The sequence below is a fragment of the Anomaloglossus baeobatrachus genome, chromosome 4, assembly GCF_048569485.1.
Source record: "Anomaloglossus baeobatrachus isolate aAnoBae1 chromosome 4, aAnoBae1.hap1, whole genome shotgun sequence".
NCBI classification, from domain to species: domain Eukaryota; kingdom Metazoa; phylum Chordata; class Amphibia; order Anura; family Aromobatidae; genus Anomaloglossus; species Anomaloglossus baeobatrachus.
The window spans coordinates 487,396,137-487,420,440 of record NC_134356.1 but is presented as its reverse complement, the minus strand read 5'-3'; the positions used below and the strand labels follow the sequence as shown (position 1 = coordinate 487,420,440).

Here is a 24,304-nt window from a genome sequence, read left to right as displayed (position 1 = left end):
TCAAAGGGGTTTTGTTATGGGTTTTGATCAAGTGTGACAAGCAGGGATTTTGTACAATGCCCTGGCAAACTGCTTACTTTGTACCTGGACTTATCAGACTCCATTTCTGTGTGAGCCCACCTGTTCAGCAGCTGGTAGATATAGCTGTGCCCATCCTGCGTCCAGATGATAAGTCGATTAGCAGCTAGGAACTCACCCCCAGCAAAAACCTGACCACTCTTACAATCGTCAGTGCAGAGGAGCGAAAAATCACAGTAGTCATAAACCTGGAAACAAAGGGAATGGTATTACCGAAGGCTATGAGGTTACGGTCAGTACAAGATATAGCGGAAACCTTTTAGCTACAGCATGTAGTAATACTTATTAATAGTTTACCTCAAATATGATTTGAATATTGGAGTAATATTTTACGTAGTTAAAAAAAAGACCTAGGTCCATCTAGTTCAACCTTCCTCCACCAATTATACATTTTGTCCCTAAGTCATTTATAACCAACAATGTTGTGTGTAGTGAGGAAATCATCCAGCCCTTTTTTAAAAGCTGTTATAGTATCTGCCATTACTACCTCTTGTGGTAGGGCATTCCACAGTCTGACTGCTCTAACTGTAAAGAACCCTTTCCTATTTAGCTGTTGGAATCGCTTTTCTTCCACTCGCAGTGAGTGCCCCCTGGTCCTTAGTACTGTCTTTGGAAGAAATAAGTCATGTGCCAGTCCTTTATATTGACCACACATGTATTTATACATATAAATGAGATCTCCTCTGAGACGTCTTTTTTCTAAGCTAAATAAATCAAACTTTTTCAACCTCTCATCATATGGGAGGCCTTCCATTCCTTGTAGTTGTCTGCTTTTGAACTTACTTTAACTTCTGAATCTGCTTTTTAAAATGTACAGCTGGATACAATATTCCAGATGTGGCCTTACAAGTGATTTATAGAGGGGTAACAATACGTTGGGATCACGGGATCTAATCTCTCTTTTTATACACCCTAGAATCTTGTTTGCTTTTGCAGCTGCTGCTTGACATTGAGTGCTGCTGCTCAGCTTATTTGTAATGAGAATACCCAAGTCCTTCTCCTGTTCTGTAGTCCCGAGTTTACATCCATTTAATGTATATGCAGCTATAGGATTACTCCGTCCTAGGTGCACTGCTTTACATTTACCAACATTAAACCTCATTTGCCAAGTATTTGCCCATTCAGACATCTTTTTCAGACCATTTTGTAATATTGTACTATCAAGGTCAGTTTTTAATATAATACATAGTTTGGTGTCGTCAGCAAAGACTGACACTTTACTATCACATCCACAAGGTCATTAATAAAGAGGTTAAAAAGAATCAGTCCTAGCACAGATCCCTGCGGTACACCACTGCTGACTATAGCCCAATTAGAGAATATACCCTTTATGACGACTTTTTGTTTCCTATTTTCAGCCAATTCCTTACCCATCTGCTTATAGTTTCCCCTAGACTCTGTTTCTGGCGCTTCAGTATAAGTCTGGAGTAATAATATCTGCATATGTTTCATCATGTGCATAGCCTAAGCTCGATTGTTATATTCTTTTACAGGCAGTTAGTAGAGATGAGAAAATCAATTAATGGAAGATTGAGTTTGAGTCGAATTTCCATGCCAGCTCGAACAATGACTCAATTTTGGTGACTCATTTAGGGCTAGTAAGTGAGAAACAAATAGTACCTCACTGCTCACCTCTTTGGCCACCTTGTTGCTCAATGCCCATAATCCAGTTTTCGCCATCATGCAGCGCATCTCCGACCTCTTCACTATAGACCAGGACTTCCGGTTGCCATAAGACTTGGGAGTCAAATTGAGTCATAAGATCGCAACATGACCTTTCAGCACGCATTGATTGGGCTGGAACTCATGGCTTATAGTGTAGAGGATGAAGTTGCACAACATCAGAAGGAAGAAGACCGGATGGCTGTCAGCAGGTAGCATGGTAGCCAGAGAGGTAAGGGGTGTTTTTTTGCTTTCTTTTAGATATTACATTTATTACATGTTATACCTTACATTTAATATGTTCTGGGGTCTGGTGAGACCCTAGAGCATAATAAGGAACATTCAATTTATTGGGGGAAAATTCAGCAAAGCTGTCAAATTTGAGTTACAAATGATCCGCTCATCACTAGCAAATACTTCAAAATAAAGAATAAAAATAAACAGGCAGCTTCAATATAAAACATAGAAAAATTAGATATCAAACATTTAGTCTCTGGTAAAACAATTTGGAAATATGATGCTATTCTCAACACTTCCATTTGGGATACAGTGTATGATTAGTGGAGATTTTACTCCAGAGACCCCTTCAATCACCAGAATAAAGGTGTAGTGATGCCTTAGTGCTGCATTATCCATGTCCTTGTGGCTGTTTGTGCGACTGCAACTTAGCAGAGTGCTCGGGGTATTGTTTAGTTTTAAATCTGTGCTGAATACTATAGCCGAGTGTCATGCGAGGGTCTTGCTACTGTGGTCCGATCGTGTGATCAGACCACAGCTGCAGGGGGGGTGGTGCTGCGGAGGAGAGGGAGGGATTTATCTCCCTATTTCCTCCGTTGCCGGCTGATGCAAGAATCGCACTGCTCTCGCGTTACACTGGTGTAACGCGAGAGCAATGCGATCTTTCTCTCGCACCATAGACTTGTATGGATGCGAATGAAACAGGATCGCATTGCACTCGCAGCATGCTGGGCCTGCTTTCTTGGTCTCATTAGGGCTGAGAAAATAATTGCTCATGGGAGCTGTCCCATAGTTTAATATTGGTCCGAGTGGATTGCCTTTTTTTATCGCATTCCACTTGCACAGTTTTTCTCGCCATGTGTCCTAGGCCTCAGCAGATGGACCCCCAGTGATCATATATTTATTACTTATCCTGTGAATAACTATTATAATGTTTATGAGACATTAATTTTAACACCAGAGACAATTGAAGAAGACAAGTAAAGTATATCATAAAAGTAAGTACACCCCTCACATTTTTGTAATTTTTTCATTATTTCTTTTTATGGGAAAACACTGAAGATATGACAATTTGGTACAATGTAAAGTAGTCAGTGTACAGCTTGTATAGCAGTGTAAACTTGGTGTGCCCTCTAAAGAAGTTAACACACAGCCATTAATGTATAAACTACTGGCAACAAAAATGAGTTCACCCCTAAGTGAAAATGGCCAAATTTTGCCCAAAGTATCTATATTTTGTGTGGCCACCATTATTTTCAAACTGCCTTAACTCTCTTGGTCATAGAGCTGACTAGAGCTTCACAGGAGCTAATGAAATCCTCTTCCACTCCTCCATGATGACATCACTAAGTTGGTGGATTTTAGAGACCTTGTGCTTATCCACCTTCCATTTGAGGACGCCCCACAGATGCTCAATAGAGTTTAAGACATGCTTGGCCAGTCCAGCACTTTTACACTCAGTTTCTTTAGCAAGGCAGTGATCGTCTTGGAGGTGAGTATGAAGAAGTTAAAATGTTGGAATACTGCCTTGCAGCCAAGTTTCCGAAGGTAGGGAATCATGCTTTGCTTCAGTATGTCATAGTACATGGTGGCATTCATGGTTCACTCAAAGAGCTGTTGCTCCCCACAGCTGGCAGCACTCCTCATGCAGACCCATATCATGACATTCCCACCATCATGCGTGACTAGTGTAGCGCCCCGCAGGCTCGGCTGTGACCGCCAAGCCACTTGAATCCGTGTTCGTACTGCGGGTGGTGGCTCGAGCCTGTCATGGACCCGGGGGTCTAGTTGCTCTGCAAGGGAGTTGGCGCTACACGCGGGGATTTGGGTGAGGAGTTCCATGGCCAGGGTCGCGGACGTTTGGTTTGGGTTGTAAGTTTGTGATGCCACTCACGGGTTGTGGTGAATGGATGGACACCACCGCCCGCCGGTTCAGTACTGGCGGGCCACCGCCTGACCCCAGTCCCTACAGTTCCACCGGCTATAATCCCAGCTCCTGTAGGCGGCCACCACTGTCTGCCTCCTTGCCAAGGGTGACTGGGCTCCGACCCAGCTACCGGAGCAGTCTATGGCAGGCCTGGACGCAGGTCTGCCCTTGGACACAACCTCTCTCCTCACTGTCAAAACTACTCTGCACTGTGAACTTGAATTGTGTATGTGTTGTCCCCGGCTCCAGGCCTGTGAACTCCTCTATGAGCGGAGCCAACCGCTTGGCTCCACCCACTGGTGTGGACATCAAACCTGGAGGGTGGTGACAAGGTTTTTAGTTTGACTGATGTCACCTAATCGGGAAGGGGTGTGGTGTTGTGTGTGACTACCTGGGATGACCTAACTAGTCCAGGGCGTCACACTAGGCAAGACACACTTTCCTTTGTACTCATCACCTGGTTGCTGCCACATTATTGACAGCATCAATAAGTTTACCTTGATCTCATCAGACCACAGGACATGGTTCCAGTAATCCATGTCTTTAGTCTGCTTGTCTTCAGCAAACTGTTTGCAGCCTTTCTTGTGCATCAGCTTTAGAAGAGGATTGCTTCTGGGATCACAGCCATGCAAGCCAATTTAATGCAGTATGCGGTGTATGGTCTTAGCACTGACAGGCTGACCCCCCACCTTTTTAACCTTTACAGCAATGCTGGCAGCAGTAATGCATCTATTTTGAACAGACAACCTCTGGATATGATGCTGAGCACATGCACTCAACTTCTTTGGTCGACCATGATGAGGCCTGTTCTGAGTGGAACCTGACTTGTTAAACCACTGAATGGTCTTGGAAACCATGCACCAGCTCAGTTTCAGGGTGTTGGCAATATTTTAATGCCCTAGGCTATCTTTATGTAGAGCAACAAATTGTTTTCCGGATCCTCAGAGAATTTTTTGCCATGAGGTGCCATTTTTAACTTCCAGAGACCAGTATAAGAGAATGTGTAAGCGATAACACCAAAGTTAATACAGCTGCTTCTCATTCACACCGGAGACCTTTTAACACTAGTGAGTCTCTTTCCTACAAGGAGGGAAAATGGATAACTGGGCACAATTTGTCCATTTTCACTTAGGGGTGTACTCACTTTTGTTGCCAGCAGATTAGACATCAATAGCCATGTCAAACCAAAAAATGAATCATTAAATAGTCAAGTGGTAATAAAATATCATTTTATGAAATATATTAAAATGCTATTAACAAACAATAACAATGAGTACACTACCGTAGAAGAAAAGCACCTCAAACCAGCGGCGGGGGACAAAAATATATTGCATTGTTTAGTGTGCTGGTGGTCCATATAAATATATTGTAGATGATATACCGATAAAATTATAAAGATATATATCAGTGTAAGACAAAGAACCAACCTGTCTGCATGTTCCCCAGCCACTGGAATGGCGCCAGAGACCAGATGCGCGTTTTGGCGTGGATCCCTCCATTAGGGGGCGTGATTAATGGCTGTGTGTTGAGTTATTTAGAGGACACCAAATTTACACAGTTATACAAGCTGCACATTGATTATTTTACATTGTATCAAAGTGTCATATGTCCAATGTTGTCCCATGCAAAGATATAACAAAAAAATTACAAAAATAGAGGGTGTACTCATTTTTGAGATATACTGTATGTGGCCATAATGAGATTATGTTTTCATTACTTTATAAGTCTTCTTGATTTTTCTACGGGCTTCCACATAGAAAAGAAAAAAAAATAGTTTTTCAGTCAATGTGCTAAACAGAAGAATATCCTTTGTTGCCAAGCTTTAGACAGGATAAAACATTTTTTATCTCACCATATAATTTCATGAAGATCAGAAGTGACACTTTACACATTTAACATCACCATACAGTGAGAAAAATATGGATATCAACTCAAGCAGTTATTTTCGAGGCTGCACATGCTGTTACAGTCAGACAAGCATACAATATAATAAGAAGATCAGCACCTTCCAGGAACTGGAGCAAATCACCAGCAGTAACCGCTCTGTGTACATGCAGAATCGCACCGCACAGTAATTCGCCATCTCCAAACATTTTGATTCTGTTTCATACACATTTAGCTTTTCCTATATTGAAGAAAATATTAATATAAACATAATAAATTATAGTTTGCTATTACAAATACATATCCAATGTAATAATTCAACACACGTATTTAAAGGAAATCTGTCAGCAGTTTTATGCTCCCCCATCTTGGTGCAACATAATGTAGAGACAGAGACCCTGATTCCAGAGATATGTCACTCACTGAGCTGTTTGTTGTCATTTTGATAAAATCAACATTTTCTCTGCTGCAGATCTAGCAGTTATACAGAGCTCATGAATATGCTGGACTACCTGCAGAATGCCAAGTAGTCCTCTAATGATAATCTACTGCTGATTAAATAGTGATTTTATCAAAATTACACTAAGAAGCGGATAAGTAACACATTGCTGGAATCAAGATCTCTGCAACTAACTACACAGACATACCAGACATGGACTGAGAAAGGCAAACATCAACCAATGTAAAGTATCCGACAAATCCCAAACACCCAGTTAATAATTAGGGATGATCGAATACCTCAAAGATTCAGCTTCGCGAATATTTTCTGAATAGGTCGCTGCTATTCGACTATTCGCGAACATTCGATGCGCAATGTATGTCTATGGGAAACCTGAATAAGAACTATTCGGAACTATTCGGGCTTCCCATGGATTTAGGCTATGTGCGCACATGTGCGCTCTGCACCGCACACAAAAGGTTCGCTTCAGAGCGCAGCTGAAAAGCTCCGTTCTGAAGCGCCTGGTGCCTGCAGAATTTGTGCGCTCTACATGCTGCCTCTCCCTATAGACAGCATGCAAAGCGCATGAAAAAAGTGACATGTCACTTCTAAGAACGCACGCTTCGGGCAGCAGCCGAATCGCTGTGTTCTAATACGCCCCGTACGCACGTCTCATGCACAATCTTCATAGACTGTGCTGGGGACACAGGATGCATGCAGTTACGCTGCGGTGCAGAACGCAGCGTAACTGTATTCAATACGCACACGTGCGCACATAGCATTACATTGCGCATCGAATATTTGCATAGCGGCGAGGTATTCGTCGAATATTCGCGAAGCCGAATATTTGAGGTATTCGGTCATCCTTATTAATAATGAGTAGCATGTATTGTGGACTCTATAGACTTAAGACTGCTTTACACGGGACGACCGATTGTGCGATTTCACTATCGATCGTACCCGCCCCCGTCGTTTGTGCGTCACGGGCAAATCGCTGCCCGTGTCGCACAAAGTTGTGAAACCCCCGTCACACGCACTTACCTGCTGAGCGACCTCGCTGTGGGCGGCGAATGTCCAGTTCCTGAATGGGGAGGGACGTTCGGCGTCACAGCAACGTCACACAGACACCGGTCAATAGAAGCGGAGGGGCGGAGATGAGCGGGATGTAAACATACCGCCCACCTCCTTCCTTCCTCATAGCCGGCGGGAGCCGTGGGACGCAGGTAAGCGGAGTTCATCGCTCCCGTGGTGTCACACGGAGCGATGTGTGCTGCCACGGGAACGATGAACAACCGGCACAAGTAAAAATAAACAATATTATGAAACTGAGCGACGAGTACACGACTCACGATTTGTGAGCAATACTGCGTCGCTCAGAGGTTTCACACAAGACGACGTCGTGTACGATGCCTGATGTGCGCCACGAAAACCGTGACCCCGACGATGCATCACACGATCTAGCGTCTCATGTAAAGCACCCTTTAGGGGCATGGTGTTTGATACAATGTATTTATAACATTTTTAAGACATCTGCAGAAATAATCACAAAAAATCTTGTGTCTGAAAATGTAAAAAATAAATCCTCCAGAAAATCTGCCCCACTCTTTGCTGATTTTCATGTGGATTTGTGGTGCCGATAAACTGTCAGAAAACACTGCAGATAATCCAAAAAAAAAGAAACTAGAAATAAGTGTAAACACCAGCAAAGATGTGTTGATGTTGTGACTACTAAAGCCTGTGATTGGCTGCAGCGCTCACAAGCTGGCATAACACATCAATGGACAAGGCACGTAAACCTAGAAAAGTCAGGGAACCAGGGAAGCCTCAGTAAGGGAGCACAAGAGGGCTTGAGCACACGTGTTTGAATTTTAGATGATTCATTATGACTGTCTCTGCTGGAGGACAGGGTGTGGGTATCAGGCATTCTGTTGACGTATACCCTTGAGATACAGGCACGCTTTACATCCTAATTTATTGCCGAACCTCGGGCTTGCTTGTCTTTGATTAAGTGATCATTGTGGGAGCCTCCTGATGAACCGATCTCGGGGAATCGCGTCGAAGCAATTTTCCCATGTGTATTGGAAGAATTTTTCTGGTCCGAATTATGGATACTACAGGATGGACCCTAGCTCATCAATAAGAAACCACCTGGATTCTCGCTATTTTTGATCATCTGCTGCATCATAAAGATAAGAAGCTAAGTATAATATATAACCTCTGGGAGATGTGTTTCCAAATTATATGGACCATACCTTACCTGCCTTTTTCGATTCGCCCTGTAGTGTCATCAGTAAGGAGGATCAGACGTCGAGGTGGGGGTAACATATTGCCTAGGGTCCACCCTGTGGTTAGGTAATGACTTTTTTGGGAGACATTTCTTCCAGTTTCTTCATGTATGATTCTTATCATACATGCGTGTTATGTTTATTAATTGTCACTGGTTTTGGTGATTTTAACGTATACTAATAAAATATATTATTTTTATGGGACTATATGTATTTTGATTTAGGTCTTTTCCCATACCTTATTTGACTATACTGTATGTTGAATCTAAATCTAAAGTTTACCAAAAACTGTAAATATATTTTATAGACCACAAGTCTCTCAGTTTCTATCGTTGGAGGGGAAGAGGATTGGACTTTTTGGAGTTTAACCCATTTTATAGTTTTTGTACCAGAGAGGCAGTGGCTTCTTCCTTTTTGACCAATTAGATCAGGGGTGGGGAATTAATTTTCCCATGGGGCCGCATGAGAAGTTGGGATGGTTTTAGAGGGCCGAACTAATATAATTAACTCGGTTCTACTATATATATATATATATATATATATATATATATATATATGTATATATATACATACATACAAACGCATATATACTGTGTGTGTATATAATATATATACACATACACACAATGACACACAATCTCCATATACTACATCACTACACCCGCCACATAATACACCTGTAATATACATCCCTATACACGACACCTGTAATAAACTACACCTCTATATACTATACCACTATATACTACATCACTACACCCCTATATACATCTGTAATATACTACATCACTACACCCCTATATACACCTGTAATATACTACACCCCTATATACACCTGTATTATACTACACCCCTATATACACCTGTATTATACTACACCCCTATATACACCTGTATTATACTACACCCCTATATACACCTGTATTATACTACACCCCTATATACACCTGTATTATACTACACCCCTATATACACCTGTATTATACTACACCACTATTATACTACACACCTATATACTACACCTGTATTATACTACAGCACTACACCCCTATATACACCTGTATTATACAGGTGTATATAGGGGTGTAGTATAATACAGGTGTATATAGGGGTGTAGTGGTGTAGTATAATACTGGTGTATATAGGGGTGTAGAACAATACAGGTGTATATAGGGGTGTAGTATTATACTACACCCCTATATACACCTGTATTATACTACACCACTACACCCCTATATACACCTGTATTATACTACACCCCTATATACACCTGTATTATACTACACCACTACACCCCTATATACACCTGTATTATACTACACCACTACACCCCTATATACACCTGTATTATACTACACCACTACACTACTATATAGTACACCACTACACCCCCCCATATACCACACCTGTAAAACTACATTCCCATATACTAAACCACTACACCCCAAATATTTGTCAACAGTTAACCCCCGCCCCCCCCATTGCCCCCGCAGGTTACTAGTAACCACTCACCTGTCTTCTTATTGTCCCCTCCTCAGGCACCTCCGTACGAGCCCCCCACTGAACGGCTTCTCTTTCACATGCCCAGGCTGCACCGACGCTGTATTCCTAGGAGCCGCTGCTTCTCTCCATACGGCCCCCGCCGCTGCAGCTTCTTCTCCTGCCGGGCGGGAACTTTTCAAATGACACACGCGCGCCGTACTGACGATATCAGGGCGCGCGTGTGTCACAGAGAAAAGCTGCCGCAGGGAACAGAGGAGAGATTCCTGCGTTCCGCTGTCTGCACTGACTGTGCGGAGCTGCAGGATGTGTCCTCTGTTTCCTTCCTGGCACGCAGCATGTGATGAGGGCAATCTGACCACAGGCCTCCCGGAGCCTGAAGCTCCGGAGAACAGGTCAGATTGCCCTCATCAGTGACCGGCCAGCAAGGACGCCCTGAGCCAGGCAGGCCGGTCACAGAGAGTAGGCGGGCCGGATGTGGCCCGCGGGCCGCCCCTTGCCCAGGTCTGAGTTAGATAAACTAGGGTGTTTTGCGGATCCAAGTGTCTGTCTGTATGGAGAAGTTGGATGAATGTAGTAGTTCAGGCCAAAGATATTGGTTAATATTGTGCTTTGAGCAATTAATACAATTTGGAGATTATTCAGATTATTTTCGTGTCCAAATATTCTGATGCTAATTTTTTTGTATGTTTCTATATATAAGTAATTAATACTGTGTTGAATTCATATGTTTCTGTGTAATTAATCAGTAGAGCTTTTTACATAGCATTATTTTCATATCAAGCTAAGATAATAGTGGAGGTCTACAGTCCATCTGCTGAGAGCTGTGCCCTCCTCCATATATCAGAGCCTCAGTTGACTGAACTTCTATTGAATTACCAGCATTAACATATCACATAATACAGTATACTATAGAAGGCTACAGTAAGCATATTAAACACATAACCTTAATCTCCAGAAATATCCATCTGTTGATATGTGTTTAAGGCTCAGCAATGTTCACTACTGACCTGGATGCTGGTGACGGATGATGAGAGATCCCATACTTTTAGATCTCCAGCAGTAGATATTGCAACCAATGAATCTTCTGCAAAAAATAATATTTTTTTCACAGATGTATTCAAATGTGTACAAACAGTAATTTATTGTAAACTGAATGACAAGGTGTAGACACAGTGAATGTATGTTGTCATTGTTGGTGGAAAACAAGCTACATTATTCTGCGAAACAACAGAAGTGTTTATAGCTTATTTTTATCAAGTAAATTATTTGTTGTGACTATCTTTTTCCTTCAAAACAGCAACTTCTAGGTACACGTGTGCATAGTTTTTAAAAGTAGGGAGGTTGTTCCAAATATCTTAGCGAACAAGTCACAGATCCTCTATGGATGTAAGTTTGCACAAATCCACCTATATTTTTATGTAATCCCACACAGACTGGATGTTGAGATCAGCACTCTGTGGGGCTGTATCATCACTTCAATGACTCGTTTTTCATTATGTGACTGAATACTTCTAAATCCTTACAGTGCAAGCACTGCACACTGTCAGGATCTTACAGCTCAAGCACTGCACACTGTCAGGATCTTACAGCTCAAGCACTGCACACTGTCAGGATCTTACAGCTCAAGCATTGCATACTGTCAGGATCTTACAGCACAAGCACTGCATACTGTGAGGATCTTACAGCACTGCACATTGCACACTGTCAGGATCTTATAGCACAAGCACTGCATACTGTGAGGATCTTACAGCACTGCACATTGCACACTGTCAGGATATTACAGCACAAGCACTGCACACTGTCATTACATGACAGCACAAGCACTGCACGGAATTCTCCAATCAGTAGTTGGATGTAGCTAGGACCCACTGGTTGCTTCCACAGCTAAGCTTAAAAGACTGCTGGACATCTTCCATTTTACCGTCCTAAAATGTTTTACTTTTTTTGTGTTAAATGTATGAAATAAGCCGTTTCATATGATAATCTATCCCTACTCCAAATCTGCTTTCAGAATTTTTTTATTGGCAGGGATTTTTGAGTAACAAACTTTTACATTTTTGAGAAAAAAAAAATATTTTTTTTAAACAAAAATTACTTAATAAAAATTGTATTTTTAAAAATTATTTAACAGTGTTCAATTTTCTTGAATACTTAGCTGCAGGCACGGTCCCTTTTTAATTCCCTAACATTAGTCTCAGAGCATTTTTTTGCTCCATTTCTATATATAATGGCCTTTAAGTAGTGTAATGTCATTTATGAAACCATTCCCCATGCTCGTCACTGAGATTTCAAAGGTTGTCGGGGAGAAAATCTCCTTAGGAGTCCAGAAAATGTATTTTGAGATACATATTGCATCCCAATTCTTTGGAGTGTTATAATAACTCAGTCACAAGAACTCTATAGTTTGGTGCTTAACCTCTTCACGACTCATAATGTACCGGGTACGTCATGAATCGTGTGAGGTTAATCCCCGCAGGCTGAACATGGGCAGTCCGTGGTGATCCGCGCACATATCACCTGATTTCAACAGCTGACATGTGTGCGTGCCAGGCGCGAGTAGAATTGCATTCCACCCACTCCTATTAACCTCTTACATCTTGCTTTCGAATTCTGACAGCGAGATGTATCAGCGCGCTGCTATAAGGATAACTTACCCACCCACATCAGAGGTCACGTGAGTCACTTTCTCTCACTGCCAGCAGACTGCCGTGTGTGAGAGGAGAGCAGCATTTCTCCAGATTTCAGCTGTGTAGCTGTGATCTGAAGAAATGGAAGAGCGATCAGACTGATGATCGTTATAATCCCCTAGGGGACTAGTAAAATAAAAAAAGTTGAAAAAAGTTTTAAAAGATTAAAAAAAAACCAAAAGTTCGAATCGCCCCCCATTCGGCCCAATGAAAATTAAAGGGTTAAAAGAAGAAAAAATATACACATATTTGGCATCATTCAGAAATGCCTGTGCTATCAAAATATAAAATCAATTAATCCGATCGGTAAATGGCGTTGCGGCAAAAAAAATTCCAAATGCCAAAATTACATTTTTTGGTCGCTGCAAAGTTTATGCAAAATGCAATAACAGACGATCAAAACATAGCATCTATGCAAAAATGGAAAAATGTCAGCTTGAGATGCAAAAAATAAGCTATCAGGGAGCCATAGATCCCTAAAAATGAAAACGCTATGAGTTTCGGAAAATGGCATAAAAAGTGTGCCACTTTTTTTGGATAAACTTGTGAATTTTTTTAACCCCTTAGATAAAAGTAAACCTATACATGTTTGGTCTCTACAAAATCGTATTGACATGAGACATCACACCAATACATCAGTTTTATCATTTAATGAACATGATAAATAATATATTCCAAAAACTATTGTGCAATCGCACTTTTTTTGCAGTTTATCCGCACTTGAATTTTTTTTGTTGTTTTCCAGTACACTATATGGTAAAACTTATGGTTTCAATTAAAAGTACAGCTCATCCTGCAAAAAACAAGTCTTTACATTGCAAGATTGATGGAAAAATAAAAACATTACGGCTTTCGGAAGAAGGGGAGCAAAAAAAAAAAAGAAAAAACAGAAAAACGGAAAATCACCCGGGGTGAAGAAATTAAAGGTTACCAAGGAAATTCACCACTATAATTTTGAACAACTCCCACACCTTTGCCTCAGTCTCACATAGTTTGATCAAAATCAGAGTCTTTCATAATTTTCCTTATTTGTGGTCTCATTAAAATTCCTTTTTTGATTTTGGTCTCACTGATTTGTAGAAACATATTTCTGAAGTATGTAAAACCTTCACCATCATGATCCATTGCTTTGACAAAGTTCATCATCAGCCCAAGTTTTATGTTGAGTGGCAGAAGGAAAACTTTTTCTGGAGCTACTAGAGGCACATGCAGGAAATCTTTCTTTTGGGGTGTGATACTATTTCTTGATAGCCACTGTTTTTGTGAAATGGTTTTGCGTTCTCTCTGTCCTATTTGCATAGAAAACAACAATATCTGTATAGCCGAACTGCATCCCAAGCACCAAGGCTATTACCTTCAGATCACCACAAATATTCCACTACTAGTTTTTGAACAAGATTTCAGACTTGCTACATAAGCAAAGGGAACAGATGAACTTTTGGTGCTATTTTGCAGAAGTACAACTTTTGAACTGGTTTTTGAAGCATCTATAAAAAGCCTTCATTCTTGAGATCTGTGCTCCAGTACCATTGCATCTATCAAAGTTCAAATCATTGCCATAAACCAAGTGCCCTTTGATTGAAAATAAGTTTTCAAGTGCCATTTGCTCCCTGCTACAGAAAATGCCAGCCTTTGAGCCTTGAAGTCAAAAGCTCCGCTTGACTTTCTATAAGTAAATCATTTAGATCAACCTGGTTTAGTGCAGGCAGCCATCTACTGTTTCTCCTCCTCCTTAGCCTCCTCCTCCTCATTATCACCCAATCCGTACTGAGCAGATGAGATTAGGCTGGTCTGGGCAGTATCACCCTATGTACTTTGTTCCTTCAACTCTATCTGTTCTACATGCAAAGCTTCTTATTTAATTGTCAGCAGCAAGTGTTTCAGTAGACACACAGGTGGTTGAGTCCTCAAAGTTTGGAGAACAGCACAGATGTCAGACATCCATGGCCACTTGTCAGTTCTTTTCTGCGAAGCCTGACCAAAATACCAACATAAATGTTGTAGCTGGTATTCAATTACTGCCCTCTACTGCTCACAGATCCTTGCCAAGATATGTAAAGTTAACTTCCAGAGAGTGGGCGGGTCACAATACTTGCAAATACTGCTGGAGCACTGCCAGACCGGTGGCAGCTGTAGGTAATTTGTAATTTGCCAAAATAGGCACACACGTGGCACACCTTGACAAGTAGCTGAGGCAAATCTGGGTAGTTTTCAGGAAGCACTGAACTACTTTGTTGAGTACGTAGGCCAGGCATGGTACTTGTAGCAGCTTACCAAGCTTTGAACTGCCACAAGGTTACAGCCATTATCACTCACGACCCTGTATGGTTAGAGGTTCAGAGCTGAGAGCCACAGATTTTCCTGGTCTCTTAGAAATTTCAACAACTCTGTTTTCACCTAAAGATATAAATTTCAGTGCAGCCTGTTGCTGTTTCACAAAGGCAGTGCTCCAGTGATTCACGTTTGCGACTGATAGGGATGACAATTTGTAGATTGAGGAGGAGGGAGGTGTAAGAACTGCTGTAAGAGGTGGGGGAAACACTGATTAAACTAGGGCCTTCAATTCTAGGTGTTGGTAGTGTGACGCCCTGGACTATACAGGTAGTCAAAGATAGACCCCCCGCACTACACCTGTCCCCCTAAAAGGTGTCATCCGCCAACCATTAAAACCTAGTCACCTCCCTCAGTGCTTGATGGACACACCAGGGGGCGGAGTCAGGTGCTTGGCCACGCCCACCGAGAAGTTCAGAGGGCCTGAGGCAGGAAACACAGGCAGATGAGTGTTAGAGTTGAGTGGAGGAGGTCAGGCCTGTAGGACAGGCCTGTGACAGTCTGACAGGTGCCGGGCTTGGAGCCCGGGTACCTTTGGCTAGGAGGCATATGGTGGCCTTAGCCTGCAGGAGGCAGGAAGATGGCTCGGTGGAACCGTGGTGGACCGAGACAGGGTAGTGGCCCGCCGGTACCGACCTGGGGAACCAACTCGGAAACCGGAGCACACAGGGGGGTACTCAGACCCTGAAACGAGGTCCAAAATCCACTGGACTGAGTTAATTAACTGATTGCGGTCTGGACTATAGGTCCTTTCCCACCCAAGTCCCGACTGAAGACAACAGCCCAACAAGGAGGATAGAAAGCCACTGCACAGGCAGAGAGATCCCACAGGCCAGTGTCTGCAGGCAAAAGGGCTCTCCCGACATTCACAAAGCTGGGGAGTGGACTCCGGTCACTGAAGCGCAGGCAGCCCAAGTACACAACATGGTGCAGGAGAAAGGCCAAGACCACCGAACCGGGTGAGGGACCAGACGCAGCCGGCTGCGGGCACCGACCACCATCAACTTGCTTTACCAGAGACTTGTGTGTCTCAATAATCGTGAGAACAACAGTGCCTTCCAGCCGCGCACCGCCCTGCACCGCCCAGCTATCCCCAACGGGCCCCGGGGCCACCATCCCTGCCCACAGAGGGGTTAACAACTTGCTGCATAACATCTCCCCTGAGTGCCCCGTAACTGCAGCGGTGGTGTCTACCTTCACCACATCCCGTGGGTGGCATCACGAACTCAAGCGCAGCTCCGGCCGTGCACCTACCTAACCCCCACCAAAAGCGCCAGCATCCCCTTTCAGAGCGAAGTGACCCCGGGTCCGGAGGCACTCGAGCCACCCACCAACGAACCCGGATCCGAGCAGCTCGGCTGCAGCCGAGCACAGGGCGGTACACATTGACTCTTCTGGCGTCACGAACAGGATACTTACCTATTCACTAACCTAGTGAAGTGCTCCTTGAAGTGAAGTCAGCGGTGATCCATTGTGAAATTTTCAGAATCTGCCATCTTGCTGCCATCTTTTGGTGCGAAGATTCCCGGCGGAGTTTTCTTCCCCGCAGAAAGGGTGCGAAAGCTGAAGCCCCGCCTCCTGGGAACGCAGCCATGCAGCAAAGGGAGAAGTCGAAAAGCAAAACTGGTCGGCCGAAGAAGGGAGTGCCGCAAAAAGACCAATGGGGGGATAAACGGGTGAAGATCAGCGGCATGTAACTAACGCTGTGAAGTGCCTGGACGCCAGGACTCTGCGGCAACCCGTTCCTGGATACCAACGCGGCAGGATGTGTCGGAGTACGCAGGGCCAAGCCCACTTCATGCTGTCGAAGTGGGCGTCAGAGATGAAGGGCCTAGCTGCAGCTGTCCAGTCGCGCGAAGTGGAGATGATCTCGGAGGAGCAGGTAAGCAGTGACCCACGCCCCTATGTTCCCCAAGAACCGGCCGTCTCGGCTGAGGAACCTGGCCTGCTTCCATCCACCACACCATCTCCCTCGTCGCCCGTGTCTGCAGCCACCGCCCTGACCGACCCGCTGCCTCAGTCCGTGGCAGCGGAGCTCGTACCACCTACAGGGGAGGACCCAGTTACTGGGCCCTCAGGCCTTACTGTCACAATCGCACCAGCATTGCTGACGACATCCCATTTGGCCACGGCAGTCCGCCCGGAAGCAACAGAGATGACGTTGGCTCCGGCAGTCCACCCAGCCGCAACGGAGGCAGCACCCGCTGTTCCCAGGTACCTCATCCCGGCTGAAGACCAGCGGCAAGGGGCTCGTGGAAAGGAGGCGCAGGCTGTTGAGCATACGGTCCCACAGCAGTATGTGAGGCCGGTCGTAGCCGGTGCCGAGGGTTCCCCAGGAAGTCTGGCTCCAGAGCAGGAGGGTAAAGCGGATGTGCATGCCCGCATTTATGAGTGTTATGGTAGCTGTTCCCGGTTACCATCCTGCCCGTCCCCATTGGGACTCAGTTAACCTCCCGTTGTTTACCCCCATTTAAATAAAGACACGGCTGAGAACTAGCAGGCCAGCCAAAAACTTTTGGGCTTGTAAATAATCCCGGACTACCCTTTCAGGTCCTACAGTCTCCGGAGAGGCTGGTTGGAGGAAGGGCCTGCGGCAGAGGAGGCCGAGGTCCCGTCACCATGCAAACTGGTGACAACCCTCCGGGTCAGGGGTCCCCTGGACATGGGGCCTCTGAGAGACTGCCGGGTAAGGAACTTATTACCCGGCCCGTATGGGCAATACCCGGACCTGAACCCGTTTCCTGGACTGGGGAAAAGGGGTGCTGACCAGTTTTTAGAGGCAGCATCAGGGCTAGGTTTGCTTGGGTGGGCAAATGAAAGGACTCGGTCCCGTCCTGTTCCCGGTTAATAAAAATGTTTTTATATATGTTTTGCAACGTTAAAGCATAGTGCCTCCCATCTTGGAATGAACCAGAAGTAATCATACCTGTACATATGTTAGTATGTTTGTTAACTGGTTTTTATCTTTTCTAGTTACAAAATAAACGGTGGTGGTCGAACAGCCCGCGGACGGTCTGTAGTTAACCAAGGGGGAGTGTGACGCCCTGGACTAGCCAGGTATTCACAGATAGACCCCCGCACTACACCTGTCCCCCAAAAAGGTGTCATCAGCCAACCATTAAAACCTAGTCACCTCCCTGAGTGCTTGATGGACACACCAGGGGCGGAGCCAGGTGCTTGGTCACGCCCACCGAGGAGTTCAGAGGGCCTGAGGCAGGAAACACAGGCAGATGAGTGTTAGAGTTGAGTGGAGGAGGTCAGGCCTGTAGGACAGGCCTTTGACAGTCTGACAGGTGCCGGGGTTGGAGCCCGGGTACCTTTGGCTAGGAGGCATACGGTGGCCTTAGCCTGCAGGAGGCAGGAAGATGGCTCGGTGGAACCGTGGTGGACCGAGACAGGGTAGTGGCCCGCCGGTACCGACCTGGGGAACCGACTCGGAAACCGGAGCACACAGGGGGGTACTCAGACCCTGAAACGAGGTCCAAAATCCACTGGACTGAGTTAATTAACTGATTGCGGTCTGGACTATAGGTCCTTTCCCACCCAAGTCCCGACTGAAGACAACAGCCCAACAAGGAGGATAGAAAGCCACTGCACAGGCAGAGAGATCCCACAGGCCAGTGTCTGCAGGCAAAAGGGCTCTCCCGACATTCACAAAGCTGGGGAGTGGACTCCCGTCACTGAAGCGCAGGCAGCCCAAGTACACAACATGGTGCAGGAGAAAGGCCAAGACCACCGAACCGGGTGAGGGACCAGACGCAGCCGGCTGCGGGCACCAACCACCATCAACTTGCTTTACCAGAGACTTGTGTGTCTCAATAATCGTGAGTACAACAGTGCCTTCCGGCCGCGCACCGCCCTGCACCGCCCAGCTATCCCCAACGGGCCCCGGGGCCACCATCCCTGCCCACAGAGGGGTTAACAACTTGCTGCATAACATCTCCCCCGGGTGCCCCGTAACTGCAGCGGTGGTGTTTACCTTCACCATATCCCGTGGGTGGCATCACGAACTCAAGCGCGGCTCTGGCCGTGCACCTACCTAAACCCCACCAAAAGCGCCAGCATCCCCTTTCAGAGTGAAGTGACCCCGGGTCCAGAGGTGCTCAAGCCACCCACCAACGAGCCTGGATCCGTGCGGCTCGGCTGCAGCCGGGCGTGGGGCGGTACAGTAGCATGTTTGCTGTCCTAGAGGCCGACTTGGTTCTGGCCTTCACAAGGTCACCCAGTGTGCTGTCAGGGAAATGTAGCATCCCTGGCCCCAAACACTTATCCATGTGTTGGTGGTTAAGTGGACCTTCTGTGACGCCACTGCAGGAACCAGGTGGCACAAAAACAAGGTAACAGTTCGGGTCCTACATGACTGTGCCAGTCACTACACACACACTAGCCCACCAAGACATTTACACTCGCTGTAACCAGCTTTGAGCCTCACCTAGCCAGATGACAGGGCTGGGCAATGTTAGATAATAGGCAGCCAACTGGGAGGAAGAGACCAGACCTGGGGGAGTAGAAAGGGACCTGGGGAGTGTGGGTAGAGTGTATGACAGTCAAAGGGTTTAGGAGGAGGAAGTAGTAGGTTGGAGTTAGTCAGTTGGAGAAAGGAAGTGAAAGAGGAAGGAGTTGTGAGTTGTGGAGAGGAGTAAAAGGAAAGGTGTCAAGACAGACCACAGACTCTTGAGACACAAGGAAAGTAGCAAAGCATCCGTAAAGACCTGAGTGGAGAGAACAGCCACTCAGAGGAGTAAAGTAGCTGGAGAGCGAGAGAGCAAGCTCCAAGGACAGAGGGGTCCTGTGGGGCTGACATCCAGGGCTCACAGTACTTTGCATGCACGGGTTGGAGATCCCAGAACAGACCAGGACTTCAAGACATCTGTTAACTCTGCCAGGCAGGTGGGTTTCCAGGACTCATCTGCCACCACTAACGTCCGAGGCATCAGCAGCAAAGAGGGGTTCGGGAAAAATTCCCTTAAATAGTCCAAGCTGCCACTATCTAGTTGCAGAAAGTCTCAGTGTCCACAAATCTAAACGGCAAAATTTCTAGGGCAAGCAGTCTGGAAATGTGGCCTTTTAGGGATTGTGCTTGCTTTCCATGGCCTTGGGTAGAAACAGTTGGAATCTGCACAGAAACAAGGAAGTGGACATGGTTGCTGATGATGGCTGCAAATGTTCAATGACAGGGGCAGGGCAGGAGACATCCATGGCTGCATTTTGGACAGGGGATTGCCCACCATATAGCACAGTGGTGAAACAAGCAGACACTGATTGTGGACTCGGGCATTTGGCCTACTTAGTTGGGTGCTTGGATGACATGTGTCTGAGTATGCTGGTAGTGGTCATGCTGGTAATGGTCTGGCTCCTGCTAAGCTTGGTACGACACAGGTTGTAAATTACCATTTTCTTTTCCTCTGCACCTTCTGTAAAAATGCACCAGACTTGGGAACACCTAACCCTTGGCCTGGGATCTGGCTACATGTGGGTGCTTTGGGAAACAGCTGCCTGCCTTCTCCCTATGGAAAACCCACTCCCTTTTCCTGCCTGTAGCGGTGCTGAAGATCCCTTGCCCCCTGTGCTGCTGTGCTTGCTCTGCATGTGACTTCACCAGGTTGAGTCAATTACTTCATCATCCACCACCTTGTCTTCTAATTCGGCATTCTGGTCCTCCTTCTGACTTGTTGACTTAACATTAGTTTACTTATTGACGTCTGTGTCTCATCATCATCCACCTCTTGAGACAGTAATTGCCATTCCTCATCATAGGCTTCTTCTGACTGTGGTGTGCTGCTCCGGTGCAGAACGGGGTGCTCGGATCTGGGGTGGTCGTGGCTCGAGGGGTTCGGACCCGGGCTCGGCAGACACTCCAATCCTTGAAAGGGGATTATTTACAGGGCAGAAGTTTGTGACGCCACCTGCGGGTTCCAGTAGTGGGAGTACCGCCACTGCTGGAAGGAGTACCGGGGCAGATGGTGTGGAGCAGCAAGGTGTCAGTCCCTCCGCAGGTAGGGAAGGCCCCAGCCTCTGGGTTTTTTGGTGGGATATTTGGGAGTGCATTGTGCAGCGGACGAGATTACTCACTGTGGGTAGTCGTGGTGATGGATGGGGAATATAAAGCAGACACTCACACTGAAGATAAACCAAAGACTCTGTGCATCACAGTCACTACAGGGGTGCCCGTCCAGGTGTCCGATCCCACCAGTGTCACTTGGTAATCCGGAGCCGCCTCCGTGCACAAGTTAGTTCTCTATTGTGGCCCCTTGGCTTGAAGCTGTTGGGGCCCTGCTCACTATATTTAGTTCTTTTAGATTTCTGATGCCGACAGTCCTCCTAGACTATGTCCGTTACACCCTGCCAATGTCACTGCCACCGGTCCCCGACTCTTCTGGTCCCGGACCACCTTTTGCGACTGAACCTCGGTCTAGCTCCCCGGGAGCTACTACTCCAGCTCCTCACTCCTTGAGGGCTCTCACTACTCCCTTACTTCCTCCCTCCCACCAGTCTGCCTGACCTCTAGGTGAGTGGCCCTATTCCAGCTTAACCAACCCACTGGTGTGTCTGACAGGTCATGATGTGAGGTGTGATTGGGATTTGTGCTGATGGTAGTGACACCGATTTCTTAGGAACCTGGAACCATGGGGGGTAGGCCCTGCATCCTGGGAAAGGATTGCAGTACCCTGTGGCACCCTGATATATTCAGAGGTGCCACAGTGGCTGCTCAAATATTGGGGCATCACATCACACAATCTCCTTATTTACTTCTAGTAAAATGCAAGGTGAAAGACCAGAAGAATCAATAAATGGAAAGGTAAAAAGCTTGGGTGTCCAAGTGTGGGGGTCACTTGTCTATTGGCACTCACCATGGTGGGAGAGAAGAGGATCAGGGTGAGGATTATGTCTTGCCTAGAGAGACTGGACAGTGTGGAAGACAGAGTGGTGCTGGAAAACAGACTGGAAGCATTGTCTGCCATCTAACCCACAACCTGCTTTCACTGATCTGTCTTCAACTGTGGTGTCCCACGCCCTCCTGTAAAGTGGGAAAGGAAGCTAGCTCTAGAAGATGCATGTGTTTGATGTGCTCCTGCACTAGGCACAGTTTGCCCTGGCCAACGTCCGTGCACCACCATAAGTGGGACATCCACTTCCTCATCCCTTACCACACACCTTGCACATTTTAGTTTATGCACACAGCTAAAAGTGGTGTTATTAGAGAAAAGCATCTATTTAAATTAGCCCTGAAAAATACTATTGGTTGTATGTGACAGCACCAAGGACAGTAATGCAATGAACCCTGCCTAAATGCCTTTAATACACTATCATTACTCCAGAAACTAACCCTACATTAATTGCAGATTAAGAGCAGTATAAGTATAGAAAATAATATATTTCAATTAGCCTTGAAAAGGACTGATGGTGTAATGTTGCCCCAGCAGGTAGTGTGACTATCACATCACTATAGCATACTGCTCCTTCTCCAGCAGAAACTCTCCCAGTCCCTACACTACTTCAGGTTACAGTACTCTGAGCATGGTGTCACCAGGTCTTCTATACACCTGATGATATGATGCGGCTAGCCAATCACAGTAATGCCAGTAGCCAACATGACTACGGCATTACCATGATTGGGAGACAATGCCTGCATGTTTAGTGGCTGAAAATCAGCTGCGAGACATGCATGGCGGGGACTTTAACAGTGCCGAGAAATTCACAGAAAAGTAGCATAATGCCTTTGGTGAAGAAGAGTTATTTCCTGTATTTTCAGTGCAAAATTAGATATAAAGACAAGCTTTAGGCCCTCATATTTGTTGCTTATCCTGTGTTACACTTCTCACAAGCTGGGTCAATGGTAAATCACAACACATGGCATTTGCTGTACCAGTGGTATGATGGGAGCCAAGATTGCTAGTTCTGTATGACATAAATTGCTGAAATATCAAGTAAAACAAGAAATTCAGTGAAATATCCAAAAATTCCTTCAAAATTAGACTGGTCTCAACAGGCTTAGAGCTGCCAGTCGCCACTGTACCAACATCTTGGACCTTGGATCCAGAAGAAAAATAAGATGCTAATTTAGTTGAAAAAGCTGATCGAAAACATCCTGATTTTGTATGCCATGGGTCTGGGGAGCCTCACAAATTAAACCAGTTTGAACTAAATGATTTATTTTGTGATCTAAACCTATCTAAAACTCAGGTAGAGCTTTTGGCTTTGAGGCTTAAAGGCTGGCACTTGCTGGAGCAGGGGACCACATTATGCATTTGCTGCCATAGACAGCAGGAATTGAACACTTTTTCAAAGATGGGGACCTAGTTTACTGCAATGATACAAACTCTCTGCTAGATGTAATGGGAATAGCGCACAGTTCTCAAAAATGGAGGGTTTTTCATAGATTTTTCAAAAAAGCCAGTTTAAAAGCAGTACTTCTGCAAAATGGCAACACAAATCCATCATTTCCTGTGGTTTATGTTTGGAGGGGCATGAAGAAGTAGTTGAGGATGAGGGACTTCGGCTGGGAATCCCTGCAGGCCGCATAGTGCCGACTGACGTAGTGCCGAGTGCCAGGTGGCGACTGACACGTGCAAGGAGACAAACTGTTCACTTTAAACCAAAACTCTTTACTAGAAGGTTCATTGTCATTCATAACTTTACACTCTATATAGCGGGCACATATCTTACAGAATGTTACATTTTTACTTTGCATTAGAAGACACAGTTCAATAGACTATGCCATACGCAAGTTGAGATCAACTCAGTACCTTGACGGTAAAGGGATCTGGATGTAAGGAATACATCCTCTGGCTCTTATAGCCTGTAGCCGCTCCAACTATACATCTGTCACATTCACTTACTAGGCCTTCACTGACTCCTTCCAGAATGAACCTTCCTTTCCCCTGTCAACTGACCCCTACCATGGTGGGCTAGTCCCAATACTTCAATGTTTCTGTTTCTGCAGTCTGTGGCAGGGCAGATTTAACACTTTACCGACTTCCCAGAAAACATTATCAACTGCAACACTACATTACTATCCATTACACCATATACTATAAACTACATCTTAATAGACACATTATATTATACATTCCTATAACACTGCTATCCATAACTCTGCATTATCACCTCCTACATTATATATTACGCTATTGAGAACCCACACACAAAATGCAATACACTTTACATTAAACAGGAACATCGTATTACATTACATTACATTACATTTCACACTACACAATATTTACAAATGATGCACAACATTATTCACACTACAAAAAATGACAATACA

The 24,304-nt window shown here is 45.3% G+C and overlaps 1 protein-coding gene across 1 annotated transcript in view; it reads right to left on the bottom strand.

Annotated features, from left to right (window-relative positions):
* The window catches only part of WDR72 (WD repeat domain 72), a 426,854-nt gene that overhangs the window by 361,957 nt on the left and 40,593 nt on the right, over positions 1 to 24,304 (bottom strand). The window contains exons 5-7 of the mRNA XM_075342738.1: positions 11,023 to 11,099; positions 5,910 to 6,029; positions 121 to 266 (exon numbers count right to left, since the gene is read on the bottom strand). Coding sequence (XP_075198853.1) covers positions 121 to 266; positions 5,910 to 6,029; positions 11,023 to 11,099 — 343 coding nt within the window. The remainder of the gene's footprint in view (positions 1 to 120; positions 267 to 5,909; positions 6,030 to 11,022; positions 11,100 to 24,304) is intronic.